Source organism: Chenopodium album, chromosome 4 (genome assembly GCF_948465745.1).
Source record: "Chenopodium album chromosome 4, dcCheAlbu1.1, whole genome shotgun sequence".
Taxonomy (NCBI): domain Eukaryota; kingdom Viridiplantae; phylum Streptophyta; class Magnoliopsida; order Caryophyllales; family Amaranthaceae; genus Chenopodium; species Chenopodium album.
Window position 1 is genome coordinate 47037746 of NC_137837.1, and position 15923 is coordinate 47053668.

At 33.0% G+C, this 15923-nt stretch overlaps 1 protein-coding gene across 4 annotated transcripts in view; it reads left to right on the top strand.

Annotated features, from left to right (window-relative positions):
* The window catches only part of LOC145629120 (uncharacterized), a 35439-nt gene extending 21073 nt beyond the window's left edge, over window positions 1-14366 (top strand). For all 4 annotated transcript variants that reach the window (XM_081681633.1, XM_081681632.1, XM_081681631.1 and 1 more), the window contains exons 10-12: window positions 160-314; window positions 6925-7026; window positions 13919-14366. In XM_081681633.1, the coding sequence (XP_081537759.1) occupies window positions 160-314; window positions 6925-7026; window positions 13919-14048 (387 nt within the window). In that variant the 3' untranslated portion in view covers window positions 14049-14366. The remainder of the gene's footprint in view (window positions 1-159; window positions 315-6924; window positions 7027-13918) is intronic.
* Window positions 14367-15923: the final 1557 nt, after the last annotated feature.

A 15923-nucleotide genomic window follows, 5' to 3' on the forward strand; every position in this document is an offset into this window, starting at 1 on the left:
TGAACGTTCAAATAAGTTGTGTATTTTGTTTCAAAAAAAAAGAAAAACAGTAGTTGTGTATTTTAGTTTCTTGGATGTTACACAGTTATTTTGTATGCTTGTATTTGTCATGTTCGCAGTACATGATTTCCTTCTTAGTCTCTGTCCAACTTCTTGCAGGCTGCTGCTTATTATTATCACGGACTCATTTTGGATGAGGGGAACACAGAGAAATCTCATGGGATGGCTATTGCTGCCTTGCAAGCAGCTGATGAATATCTTAAGGAAAGTAAAAAGGCATGTGAAGCATTCAACATGGCTCCTCCTCAATCAAGGTAATGCATTTTGTAACATCACTCTTTGCTCTTTATCTAACTGCACTTAATGTGTATTTTGTCTGGCAATACTTTTTTTTTAAAAATTTTAATTTTTTTTTTTTTTAAAAATTTATTTATTATTATTTTTTTTTAATATGAATCTCAAAGCTTTGTGTTGTGAAAAACAGTTAATACTAGCAAGATACACTGTGAACTATAGAGCATATTACATATGAACCAGAATAGGTAGCAATTTGAAATTCCTTGAAACCAGTATGCAGCTAATGAATGTACACTAGATGTAATTTATGACTGTTTACTAAACAAAATGTTACTTCCTCTCATTTTGCTTTTTTGGAAGTTAACACTTTGCGTTTCTATGTATAAATTAAATTACTGGTTTTGAAATAATTTGATAGTAGATACTGTCAAAGATTATATCATTATATTGTGAATTATGCTATAAGAATATAAGAAGAGTAAATTTATGTGAATTAACGGTAAGCATTTGATGATTTTGACCTTATAGTAAAGTGATATAATTAAAGTGAGGTGGAGGAATCATTCTTATATGCTAGTATACTACCATTCACTTTTTAAAAGAAGTAAAACTTAAATGGAAATCATAGTTAGAATTTATGAGTATGGAACAACTAGGGAATGATTTTCTAATAGGGACTAACAAAATGTACAAGAATATTGTTGGACATGATATATGGAAAGCAGTGACATAAAGGAGGTGGTTAATTTTTGTAAGTCAATACGTGCAAAGTAGTAGCATGGATACTCAATCTGATATGTAAAATGGTCAAAAGAATTGCATGCATTTTAATCTTTGTTTGTTAATAGATTAGATTGTATGGAGTTCTTGGTATGGTTAGACTATTAGGCAGTAATGTGGGTTGTTTGATGAATTTAATTTTGATTAAGGGTAGTAAATGCTAAGTAGCTAAGGCCCCGTTTGGTGTGATGTAAAACATATTCAATGAAAATTTAGTTTTCAAAAAACATATTTCAAAGGAAAACCTCAATTTCAAATTAGTTTTCCTTTGTTTGGTTCCTTACAAAAAAAAATAAAAAATTATAAATAGGAGGTGAAAATGTGAAGATGGATGAGAGGAAAGTAAAAATGAGTTAAGGAAGAGGGAGGAAAATGTGGCTTCCCAAGTATTGTAAATTAAAATGTTTTCCACCATTAAGGATGCAATTGCCCCCCCCGAAAATTGTTTTCTAACCCCTTCACAAACTAAACAAAGGAGAATGGAATTAAGGGAAAGTTGTTTTCCATGAAATCATTTTACATCAAACCAAACGGGGCCTAAGTGTAAAACTACCCATAGTAGAAACGAGTCAACTATAAAAAGGTTCCTCGTAAAGAATACGTGGCAAGTTTGTCAACCAAAAAAAAAAGGGATAAGTGTTAGTGCTAACACCTTATTTACCTAATTTCCGTTGAAGAGAACATATCCTATGTAACTAAAGTTTGACTTTTAATTTCATAATTGGATATTGAAAGTTAAGATTATTTAAATGAAAAGGTTTCGTCATTAGTATTCTCGTACCTATGTTCTATTTAAGATGACGTCCTCGTATATTCATGAGAACTATGACACTTGAATTTGTACTTGTGTGCATTTAATAGAGGATAGGTCTACTTATAACACACAAAATCTAAAGTCTCACGAAAATCCTTTATATCAGAAGTGATGTAGATCAATTGATTTTTCAATTGTCATACATGTTATTGGTTTGATTGTGATACCCTTGTTGCAAAGTAGTGAATACAATCAAGGTTCATTTTTCTAACCATACATAAAGAAAGTAGCAATCAAATTATTTTTTCCTCAACACGAGAAGCTCTTTTGATACCATGCATACTCTGCTGTCCACCCTAGGTGGTGCTCATGGCCTTGTTGGAATCTTGTTGGAGGTATTGATATTTCAGTTAGGTATTCTGGCTTAATTGTTGTTTGTACTGTTTGATGTGGATTTGGGAATTCACTAAAAAAAGAAGAGTTAAAAAAAACAGAGTTAAGTACAAAATTGGGGTCTAAGTTTTTAATTTTTCACCGTTTGGGACCTAAGTTTTCTTTTCTTCACCTTTTGGAACCTAGAGTTAAGAATCCGGCAAGTTAACTCACCCGAGAAAAACTTAGTCCCTTAGCATTAATTTTTGGAAAAAAAAACATAATCCCTTCCTAAAAACATAGTCCCTTCATAAATGCTGAATAGCAAAAAAAAAAAAAAAGAAACCTTATCCAAACCAAAAAAACGTGAAGGAATTTAGGTACAATTTTTTAAAAACGGATACAAATCCAAAAAACTAGCCGTTGGAGAAAGTAATACAAGGAGTATATATACAATCAGATGCAGAGATCCATGAAGCCTCCATTATCTTCTCCAAAACGTGAACCACATTAAAAAAAATGGCAACATGACAATTATGTTTGCAGATGCAACAAGAGGGCTAACCAACAACACTATATCAAACAAATACACTCTATTCAAGAAATTACCAAACAAATAAACATAATCCAGACATAAACAACCACATTCAAAGAATCAAACCATAATTCAAAGAAACTATTTTTTTTTTTTTTCAAAACCCTAAAACCTAATTACAAACACTTCAAAAATCGAAGTAATTCCACCCAAAAAATAACCACAACACAAGTTTGACATGCTTACCTCAATTTTATTGAAGAATCTAGTGTGAATTATTGCTTTTGGGAAGCCTAAATTGCACCAAGAAATTGAGTGTTTGGAAGAACAGGGGAAGAAGTGAAATGGCACTAGAAATAAATAATCTTTCACATTCCCAATCCCAAACGATGCGTTTTATTTACCACCCTCTAAGAAACGAAGCTTCTTGCGCACGCTTCCACTTCCCTACGCACACGTGTCTCATTTTCGAAGGCTGCCAATCAAATAAGTTAGAATATGCTTTTAAGGGACTAAGTTTTTTATGTAGGGGTCTATGTTTTTTACCAACTTTTTAGGGTCTATGTTTTTTACGTAGGGGTCTATGTTTTTTTTACCAACTATTTAGGGGACTATGTTTTTTTAACTAAGGGACTAAGTTTTAACCCAACCTACCTAAATGTTACCGGATTTTGCACACGAGGTCCCAAACGGTGAAGGAAAAAAAATAGGTCTCAAAAGGTGAAAAATTAAAAACTTAGACCCTATATTTGTATTTAACTCTTAAAAAACATGATATTGGTAGCTTCAATTTCTACCTTGAAGGTGCAACACTTTTCTGGAATCCGAACACATACCGCACTTGGTCAACCTAAGCTTTCGTTGCGTAATTTATCTTTTGGATGTCTGAAAATTGTAATAATTTCTTCAAAAATAAATTTGCTATTGCTTATCCACATGTGAAATGAAATTTCAATCTTTAGTTAGTAATCTGCATTCAATTGCTGTACTATATTTACAGAACTGATTCATGCCCAAGGTTGGTACTCTATGCCTCTATGGAAACAATCAATAAATAGTTTGATTAAAGGATCTTTTAAAGTTCACTTAAAGGTACTCTCAAACATTGAATCGATTGTATGGTGAAATATATGTATCAATTCAATAGCTCGATTCTTAAGCTTTATTTCAAAAAAAAATTTTAGGAAAAATTGATTCCAATAATCCCACTTTTGGCCGTTTAGCTGTTAATAATCCCACCTTTAGATTATTATTTAATAATCCCACCTTTAGATTATTATTTAATAATCCCACCTTTATAGGGGATCTTTTTGGTAACCGGTTTTTGATAGGTTAATATGCCATGTGTCGTTTTTTAATTGGTTGAAAAATAGAAAATAAAAAAAAGGAAAATTTGTAATTATTAATCCCAACTTTCAGCAATTTACTTTCATTAATCCCAACTTTCCATTATTATTGAACAATCTCAACTTTGGGGGGCATTTTTTTAAATTAGGCCAAAGGACCGGTAACTTGATGAAGGGGTAATTTTTGTTTTTTAATTTTTATTAGATGCCACATGTCTTATTATTATTGGTTTAAAAATTATAGGAAAGAAAAACAAAAAAAATCAGAAATAAAAACACACAACCACCAGACGAACCATCTGCCCCCAACGGCCGACCACCACACCTCTGCCCTTCTCCGGTGCCCAGGAGCACCTCCACCCTTAAATTCACCGTTTTAGGGGTCGGAAGTCACGCAGCTGGTGGTTTGGGGGGTCGATGTTCGCGGGGGACGGTGTTTTCAAGGGCCGCAGTTGCGCGGCTTGTGATTTTGGGGCTGGGGTTAGATTCACGCAGTTGTTTGTTTTGGGGGTCGAGGTTCACGCAAGAAGGTGGTTTAAGGGGTCGCGGTTGCTGTGCTGATGATTTTGGGGGTCGGGATTAGCGCTGCCGGTGGTAATGGGGGGTCGAGGATCGCGCCGGATGGTGGTTCTAGGGGTCATGTTTGTTGGCTGGTGATTTGGGAGATAGGGATTCGCGTTAATGGTGGTAATGGGGGCCGAGGTTGCGTGGTGGTGGTGCGGCTGGTAACGTTGGGGGTCGGGGTTCGCCGACTGGTTGGTTTTGGTGGCCCAAATGGCGGTGGCCGACGAGGTTAGGGGTGGGGGTTTAGGTTTCACGGTGGTCTGGTGAACGGAAGGGAGTGGTTGGAATTTTTTTTTTTTTTTTTTTCAATTTTTGTAATTTTTAATTTTTTTTACCTGTTATAATAGGTCATTGACTTTTATTGACCGGTCATGACCTGATAAAAGAAAATGCCCCCCAAAGTTGGGATTATTCAATAATAATGTAAAGTTGAGATTAATGAAAGGAAATCGCTGAAAGTTGGTATTAATAATTACAAATTTTCCAAAAAAAATAAAATAAAAAACATAACAGAAAAAATAAAAAACAAAACTTAAAAAAATAAACAAAACCCACCGGCCACCCCCACCCACCGTGAAGCTTTCCTTACCTTAGCCCCACAAAAACCGGCTAGCCTCCACCCTACACCCTTGAAAATGGCCGGCCAGAACACCCCATTACTGTAAACCACCCCGTCGACAAAAAGCAACCCCCAAAATCTCCCCCTAACCAGAATCCCACCCCCGAAACCACCACAGCCACCAGCCTAAAAAAAACCCCCTCTAACCGCCAAAAATCCCCTCTAACTGCCGAAAACCATCAAAAATCCCCGAAACTCTTATCTAAGTTCAACCTCAAGCCATCCCTTGAAATTGATTCATTGATTTTTTTTTAATTCATTGAAATTAAGGGCTTCGATGGTTTTTCGTGGGTGTGAGGGTTGGAATTGAGCCAGTTTTTGTTGGGTAAGGCTGGGAATGGGGTTCCAGCGGTGGGGATGGGGGTTCAGTGGTGGAAGAGGGGGTGGTGGAAGAGGGGCTGCCGGAGGTTAGGGTTAGGGACCCTTAGGGTATTCATTTAGGGTTGTGTTTTAAAAAAAAAATTTAGGTTCTTTTTAAAATTTAGTGACACGTGTTATTCAAAATTAAAAAAAAGTTCACCTTCAGTTTACCCGTTCATAAGGGACCAATAGAAGAAGATCCCCTATAAAGGTGGAATTATTAAATAATAATTTGAAGGTGGAATTATTAACAGCGAACCGGCCAAAGGTGGGATTATTAGAATAAATTTTTCCTTTTTGTTTTTTTTTTTTTAATTACTTTTTTAAGTGGCTATCTGATTTTTTAATGCTAGTGGGATTGGTGGAATATAAACCAACCTTTCGTGTGTTAATAAGTTTTACACTTTGATCAACACATAGTTTTAGACAATTTAATTGACTTAAATAAAATAAGTGGTGAAGTAGGGTAGTTGAAGTATTAAAAAATCATAAAAGAAAGATAGTGGGGTTAATAGTTTATTGAAAAGTAATGAATGTGAGAGGAAAAAAATAATAAAAAAAAATTAGTAGTGGGTTTGGGTGGGGACCATGAAAGGAGAAGGATATTATATTAAAATGTAGTTTTTGTGCCAAAAAAAGGAAGCGTAACACTTATTAAAACATGTCCGCCTTTGGTAATTGGTTTATTTATTAAAATACGGAGGGAGTTAAAGCTTTATTTATAGGATTGGGAATAATTTTGGGGTTTGAGGGCTTTTTTAAACACTTTTAATGATACCAATTGTACATGTTATATTATGAAGTCTTAATTGTAATTTTTTGCATTCCCAATTGGTATCCATTCCCCGATGTGCAAATGTCAAACAGCGACTTTGAATTACTGCATCTGCAGATTTTTTATTTTTATTTCATGGGTGAGCTATTATTTCTGACATACGTGTGCCTGTAGCTCACATCGATCCATTTCCTGATGTGCAATAATCAAACAGTGACTTGGAATGATTGCATCTAGTTTTTAATATTTTTTTTAGTTTCATGGAAAGCTGTAGTTTCGCTCACTTCTAACATGGAAAGGGTTTGTATTGAGTATAGAACTGGTTCCTTGTTACTATTGGAAAGGTCTTTGAGTTCTTGTAGTAATGTAATCTTGTTGTACCCCTCTAGGGATGTTTGTCGAGTAATTTCTTTGTTAGAATGGATTTTAAAATGTGGTTATCTACATTCTACCTCTGTTTGTTGTTTTATTAAGTGCTTGTTTAGTTTATCAGGCAGCTCTAAATAGGCCTTTTTGATGCAGAAATACATTATCTTGGGGGACTATGAAATATCTGTCAGAAAAAATTCCAAAAGACACGGCTAGCAAGGTGCGGATCAACCGGGACTTGTATACACATGAAAAGTAAGCCTTTTTTTTTTTTTTTTTTTTTTTTTTTTTTTTTTTTCTTTTGTTTATTTCTAATTTATAAATATCATGTATGCTTTCATAGCTGCGCAATGTCGAACACAATGGTCTTTGTTGTTTGTTTCCTATATAGTATATTTATTTTCCTGTTTCTTCTGTTATTGGTTATTTTATGCGGAGCCATACGCAATGGGATGCAAATCATCCTGTTACTTTTGATTTAGTCTAAAGATGTGTACATATGTTTTTTTTTTATTTTTTATTTTTGTGGTAATTTCCTCTTTGGAGATGAGAGTTTGGTGTTTATTTGATTGAGTTCCTTTTAGGGGGCGTTTGGTTCAAAAAGCAGTATGAGTATGTGGTTGGAACTCGATTCTTAATACTATGTGTATGGTTTACCCATCTTCCCCTTGGTTTTCTAATCCCCATATCTGGTTGGTTGAGGTATGAGTTCAAAAGTAGAAATTCTTGTAAACAAACATTTAAGTATGGGTGTAAATGGGTAAAACCTATGCCTAATTTTAAAAATTATGCAAACCAACAATGGCGGATCCAGGATTTCGAACTAGGGGTAGCACTACGCATTAAATAACTATTAGCAAACCGTAAATAGCTAGAACTCATAAAGTCATAATAAACTATTTAAATTGTCGCAGTATACTACAATCAACCGAACGAATTGGGTTAACTTTATATACTCCCTTCGTGTGTTTAATAAGTGTTACAAATTGACCAAACACGCATGTCGAGACACTACTTTGAACATTAATTTATCTAATTATATGTTAGTATAATCATAGGAAATTTTGTAATATGAAAGTATGCATTGTAACGAATCCAACAATGTATTATTCAATAACATTTGTTTATTATATATTGGTAAATTAATCAAGTCAAAACATTAAGTGAATAGTGAAAAAAGTCAAATTGTAACACTTATTAAAACACGGAGGGAATAATGTGTTATCTAAAAATTATACCCCCTTCTTATTTTTGTAAGTGCATGCACAATTTTGACCTTTTTACTATACATGTACCACTTTGACTTGTTAAAACAAAACCCCATATTTACTAATATTAGTGCCATTTAATTTGTCCATAATATATACTCCATTTATAATTGTTATCAAATTAAAAAGTACTCCCTTAAATGCTCCATGAATTATACACTACAAAGTATGTATTAGTATTATTATCTATCAATTGGTTAAAGTTTTATACGTCATGAATGCATGATGCATTGAATATAAGAAAAAAAAATATATAACATGCGATATTTTTTATATACATTTCTATGCAAATTTTCATAAACACTGTTACTTATATAAAGCTAAATAATTTAATGATCAAGTATGAGCTTTGGAAAAAAAGATATGCATGAAAATGGGAAGAATTACTATGAATGGAGAGAGTATTGTAAATTAGAAAGCTATTTCTACATGGTAATTCATACAAAAATGGGAAGCTTTCTTTTAAAAAGGAAAAAAAAAAAAACATTAAATGAGTAGCCTACAGGTCTCGAACTCCCAACCTATCGCAATTAAACAATTCTTACCACATTGACCGCACCACCAGACAATGCACATTGTACTTAATATGTAAGCAATGAAAAATATATATACATAATTATTGCTGTAGTGTTTTAAAAACATTTTGCAGTTTTTTTTTTTTTTTTTTTTTTTTTTTTGAGGGGTAGCACGTGCTACCCCTTGCTCCAACGTAGGTCTGCCAGTGCAAACCAAACACCCCTTCAGAGGTTTGAGAGTCAAATTGCTTCTACTAGTGTTGGTAGTTAGCTAGTCAAAGACTTAAAGGAGTGTAATGTTAGCATTTACTAATTTGTGTTGACCTTAACATATGAAAGCAATGTTTTAGGATGATAGAAATAGGGACTATTTGCAAAAAGACAATCTACCCGTGCTATAAAAAACAATTGATCACCATGTACAAAGACCTCTTGCATCCATAAAACAATACAAATACAATGGAACCACACTGCTAAGAAGACAAGTCTTCAATCACTTCATTCCATTTTTCGTCAAAAAAAATATGTGTTTTAGATTTGGACACTAAATCAATGCTAATTTAAGAGCCATGCTCTCAAAATTCATAAAGGTTGGCAAGGAGAGGGATGAAAGAGGGTGATTGTGTTGGAGTGATGGAAATTTTCCATGTTGGTTTCGAGGACTAAAAAAGTGGAAAGATTTATTTGAGACGGGAGTAGAGTACACATATGTGTGCTATAGTTATGGATGTGAAAGATAAGAGGAGCTATACATTTAGGGTAAAGGCTTATTTACTTCATTAGAGGGTGAGGAATGTTAAGAAGTTTTAGTTATTTATTTTCTTAAATATTTAATCATTTCAATTTTTATTTGAAACATTAAAAAAAATTATCAATTTTTTATATTTCATCAAAAAAAATCTTAAGGATCTTCTGGGTTAATAGTTTTATAATGAACTAGTATTTGGCCAGACAATGTCTCGGGTTATTATATGTATGTTATTAACAATTATACTTTTTATTCACGCTCAATCTTCCCAAATTAAATTTTAATTTTTAGATTGTCATTCACCGTGATTTAATATTTTGTTTTCAGAAGTACACATGAAAAATGTGATGTCTTTAGTGGTAAGACATCCGTGCTAGAAATTGAGGTTGCATGTTTGAGTCTTGTATAGTAACATAAGTATAAATATTAACTTAATTATTTTCCCAAAAGATAGGGAGAGTGCTCATTAGTTTTAATTGAATGATAATTAATACTTCCTTTGTTCTTTTTTACTTGACTTGTATTCTTTTTTGGGAAGTTTTTTTCTTCTTAACCTTTATTTGTTCTTGGGAAGTTTCTTTTACTTGTCCAATTACTTTTTTTTGGTAAATTTATATGTTACTTTCCCTTATTTGCCCTTACTTTCTTAACATAACCTAAAAAAAAAAGAAACAAACTGTACCCCCTTACCTATCTCTCGTTACACAGCTCACAACCAATTTTCACCGTGGTAGCCATCTTCTCCAATTTCACCACGGCCGCCAACTCCACCAGCTCCATTATACCTAAGGAGAAACACCACAACATCAACCACCACCTTTATATCTCTTCTACACCATTACTAGCATCCACCCTCATTTCACGTGGTCTCCTACATCATATCATTAGGCTATCAGTTAATAATTGCACCATTACGTCCAAGATCCTTGCCCCTAAATTTTACCTTTATTGATTTCTTTATCAGATTTTAATCAATTATAATTCACTAAGGCCCTGTTTGGTTGGGTGTAAAATGTTTTCAATGGAAAATGATTTTCCATGAAAAACCTTTTCCATTAGAAAATGTAATTTCCCACACATTTTCCCTTATTTGGTTATATGTAAAACAATTTTCCAATTTAAACAAAATAAAACTAATATTAAGTGAGGCAATTTATCAAACACTTTGTGGGCATGATAAAAACATGTAAACATATGAATAAAAATAAAATTTGCAGCAAGTAGATTGCATCTAATAACAAATTCCCAATTTATAATCATCTTTAGAAAATTTAATCACATCAAAAAATTAATTTCAAATTGATGTATTTAATAATTTTTGTGCAAAAATACCCTAAAATAATCAAAATATGGGCAAAAAATACAACATAATCAGATTTTAAACCAAATTAAACTCTAGAGTAATAATCAAGTCAAGAAGAGAGAGAGAGAGAGAGAGAGAGATTTTAAACCAAATTAAACTCTAGAGTAATAATCAAGTCAAGAAGAGAGAGAGAGAGAGAGAGAGAGAGAGAGAGAGAGAATTGCCAAGTTACAGCAAGAGATCGAGTGAGGAGATCTACTTGAGTTTGCAGTTTAAGAAGAAGGGGAAAGATAGAAGGAGAGTGGAAAACATGGCTTCCCTTCTAATTTGGGGGAAAAACTATTTCTTGTGTAAAGGAAATTAGTTTTCAACCCAAAATTTTCTTTTCATATTTGGTCCAAACCAAACAATGTAAAATAAGGAAAACTATTTTCCTGGAAAAGGTTTTCAACCCAACCAAATAGGGCCTAAAAGGGTCTGTATTAAAACCTTTTCTTTTTGCAACGGTTCTAGATGAAGTAACTAGACCAATTCAAGATGAAGTTTCATTGTGTATGTTGTTTACGGATGATATCGTTTTGGTAGATGAAACTAAAAATGGGGTTAATGCCATGTTGGAGTAATGGAGGCAAAGATTGGAATCTAGAGGTTTTAAACTAAGTTGGAGTAAGGACCTGTTCTCATTGACTGAGCCGAGCTGAGCTGAACTAAACTGAACCGAACTGAATATTTTATAAGAGAAGGAAATTAGGAGCTGAGTTGAACTGAACTGAGCTGAGCTGAGCTGAGCTGAACTGAACTGAACTGAATATTTTATAAGAGAAGGAAATTAGGAGTTGAGTTGAACTGAGCCTGAGCTGTGCTGAAATGAACTGAATTTCAACGTAAGAGAACAGGCCCTAAGACTGAATATATGGTATGCCGCTTTGGTACTTATAGGGGAGCAAGCATTGATGTTGTGAGTTTGGATGGAAAGGACTTGACCATAGTGAATATTTTAAATATTTTGAGTCGATTATCTAGACATTGAATAAGTCGTGGCCCATAGGATTACATCGGGGCGGCTTAAATGGAGAGCGACAATGGGAGTGTTATGTGACCGAAACATTCCCTTACAGTTGAACGAAAAATTCTACGGGACTACCATAAGAACAATGTTGCCCTATGGTCAAGGTATTAATATGCGGCCACATCGACACGTATTGGGCGAATTGTAACGGATTTCAATTTTAACGAACCGAGTTTTAGCATTTTGGCGCGGTTTCTTGAAATTCAACACATTTTCGCTCCGAATCGCCGTTACGATCGATACAATCATGACTCGGCCAAGATAACGTGCGAATCAAGGGTTTTTTCAGAAATTTCGCGAGATTTTTGGTACTTTTCCGGTGAGCTTTCGACTTCTCCATGAAAGTTGATTGTTTGGAGCATAAAAGAATATTTTTTTAAAAAGATATTATGTGGGTTGGGACTTGGGAGTGGACTCTGACCAGCTGGAAGGGGTTACTTTTACTTTTGCTTTGAAATTTGAGTATTTATCTGACCCCACCAATTGTTATAAAATAACAGGTGGCTTCCACCCTCACTCTTCCTCTTTCTTTTTTTCCTACCCACGTGACCCACCCCCTTTTATCCCCCTATTTAATTTTTTTTATCGCCCTATTTAATTAGTACCATAGAGATTTTAATTAAAAAATGCATAAAATAGTTGCTCCATTAGTCCATTAATACTTAGTAATAACAAGGGCTATTATGGAATAGTAAAAAAGGAGCTTTTTTGTTTTTAAATATAGTAAAATAAGTTATAGTATTTAAGATAATATAATTTTCAAATATTATGAGAAAATTCATTATAATCTTATTCTTAAAAACCATAAAAGAAATCCGCATGAAAACCGCGACGCGTTCCGCGATCAACGCATCAAATTCGTTACCGAATCACGCTACCGTTTTCGCGATCGCGACCGAAACTGCATTTTCGAACCATGCCTGTGGTGTATATTGGAGATTATTGAAATGCGCATGTTAAGGTGGATGTGCGGAAAAACTTTAAGAGATAGCATTAGAAATGAGGTTATTCGCTAGAAAGTAGGTGTGACAGGTGACAAACTAAAGGAAAATCGCCTTTGGGCATGTAAGACGGAAACCCGAGGATGCGCTGGTACGAAACATGGAAGAGTGGGACCATGGAGGGGTTAAACGAAGGAGTGGGAGACTGAAAATGACTTGGTTGGAAGGAGTTAGGAAGGATATGAAGTATATGAATTTGTATGAGGATGAAGTATTAGATTGTAAGGAATGAGGGAGGAAGATATTGTCGATGACTATACGATATAATCAAATTTGGTCCATGTAGCCAACCCCACTTATGAGATTAAGACTTTGATTGATTAATTTATTAATAATCCACTATTGTATTTTCTATTTTCTTTTTTCCCACTTCAAACCAACCAAACCCTACTATTGTTTTTTGTTTTTTATTTTTTATTTTTTATTTTTTATTTTTTTTTATTTTTTATTTTTATATTGACCATTAAACAATCAAACTCCACTATCTTTTTATTTATTTTCTTGAATTCATCTTCCTTTACACTTGTGCAAAGGGTAAATCAGACTTTTAAACAAGGATTGTGCGAGTAAACGGTTTATTATATAGAATGAAGGGAGCAATAGGTAATGACATCAAATTTTAACCAAGTGCCAAAATGGCTTGAATATATCTTTAGTTTGTCTTGTGGATTTATAATGGTGTTGAAGATAATACATTTTGAACATTTCACTCTAGTTGAATGTACTTGGTCTGGGTCATATGGTTTGATACTAACTACTTCCTTTGTTCCATATGATGACATGTTTTGACTTTGAAACTATTTATAAACTTTGCATTGACTAACATTTGTGATTTTTTAATATGAAAAAACAATCATGTAAGATCTTGTTAAATTCGTTTCAATGTTATTAATCAAAATTTAATTTTCAATTTTTATTTAATCATAGTATAATTAAAGATATTTCCATTGTATTTTTGCATTGGCAAACGTGGTAAAATAAACATGTCATCTAATTTGGAACAAAGGAAGTATATTCTAAGAGGAGCACTGACAACATCTCATAAGTACAACATTAAGTCTCGATTCTAGTTACTATGAGTCTATGACCTATATGTTTTTTGTAATTCCTACATAGTGAAGTGCTTTATGTGTTTCTTTTCCTCTTCTTGCTCACTATAATTTATCAGTGTCTTAGATTTAATTAAGTAAATAAGTGTAAAATTGCTCGGATAGGAGTTTATGCTGTCATTACTTGTGTGCAGAATCATGGAGACAGCACCAACATTGCCTGATTTTGCTTTGGCACTTAAACCTGATGAATATCAATTACCTCCTGTGCACTCTTGTTGGAGTGGAGAGAATACAAATTCCTTGGAGCTAGGTGCAAAGTAGCTTTACAGTCCAGGTTTCTCCCATCTCAGAAGTTAGCTTTGCCTTATATCAAGTTGAAAAAGCAAATCTTGCTCAATTGTAAGATTTGTGACATTATTTGTTGTGTGTAATCTAAAACAACATAGCTTTACGTCCATTACTTCCTTAAGGTGACAGTAGTTTTTTCATTTTGAGTACCAACCTGCCAAAAAAAAAAATCATGTATAATTGTATAAAATTGACAGTTGGAGGACATCTTTCCTATTCAATATTGAAGTTAAAAATATGCATTATTTCAGTTAAAATGTGATGATATTATATTAACTGTATTTCATTTGCTCCCTTATGCTTTAATTTGCCAATTGATGTGTGAATTCGTCGTTTCTATTTCTGTTGGTATGCTTCAAAGATTTACATTGTGCTGCTTGAACCTTCTTTTTCTGTTTTTTGTCGCCGTATGAAAAGTAAATTTGATTCTTCGAGAAATAATACTCTCTTCATGTTTTAATAAGTGTTACAGTTTGACCGCCACATAATTTTATACAATCATTGACTTAAATAAAATAAGAGGTAAGTGGGGTAATTAGAGTGTTAAAAAATTTTAAAAGAAATATAGTGAGGTTAATAGTTTGTTGAAAAAGTGGAAAGATATAATAAAAAAGTAGTAGTGGGTTTTGGTGGGGACTATGAGAGAAGAGATATACGAAGTAATATTTAAATATAACTTTTTGCCAAAAAGGAAGATGTAACACTTATTAACACGGCTAGATTTGGTAAGTGTAACACTTATTAAAATACGGAGGGAGTAGAGGAAATGAGAGGTTAACTACTGTTGTGATTAATTATGAAAACCTTTTCATGTAATATGATGGGTTTGGGTGCAAGATAGAGGAGTCCATCGAGGAAGAGTTGTACTCCATACTTCGTATTATTATTGAGTAATTAAAGGTTTCTTGCATTCCTCATTTATACAGCTCAAAAATAGGGTATCAAACAGATATTGGTCATGAATCTCATGATCAAAGGCTTATATTTGTTTGTGTATTTCTAAAATCTAGTTTAGCTCAGGGTCCTTACCATTAAAGCAAATTCCTTTGCCTACATTCTTAGTTTTCATTTATTTATTAAGTAGTATAAGTTTTTACAAAATTGTCTTATGAATTACAACATTTAGGGCTTGTTCACATTTACTGAACTGATTGAAGCTGAATTGAACTGAATAAAGCTGAAATAAATATTTTATAAGAGAAGGAAATTAGGAGCTGAATTGAACCGAACTGAACTTAAATTAAGCTGAAGTGAACAGACCCTTAGTTATTACTACAATAATTAATTTTTAAAATTAATTACATTACTTAACATAATAAAATAACTCATTATATACAATACATTATCACAATAAAATCAAGGTAAACGAGCGCGAGAGTAATTGCTTGATTATTTGTTTCATTTTAAGTGAATGGTACGGTGGAGAATTTAATTTGTGTTTGTTTTATTAGTACTGTTTTTATGATTCTAGTCAATAGGTATTTTTATTTTTATTATTATTTTTTTGAGATAATGGTTGTTTATATCTAATATTCCTATAATATTAAACAAAACAAATACATATTTTGTATAAATATATAATTTGATTATCATTTAGGATTGCATATTTGTATTATATTTACAAAATGAGATGCAATGTTAATAAAAGTATGGATTCTTACAATTTTATTTATTTTACGTTTCACCAAAAATTGTTGATGAGAAAATATGTAATACCTCCGTTTCGTATTATCTGCAACATTTTTCAAAAATGGATGCTACATATTATGTGCAACAAACTATAACTTTCCTTTTAAAGTAAATTTTTTTGTATTACTCTATTACCCTACCAAAAATTTCTAAATCAAA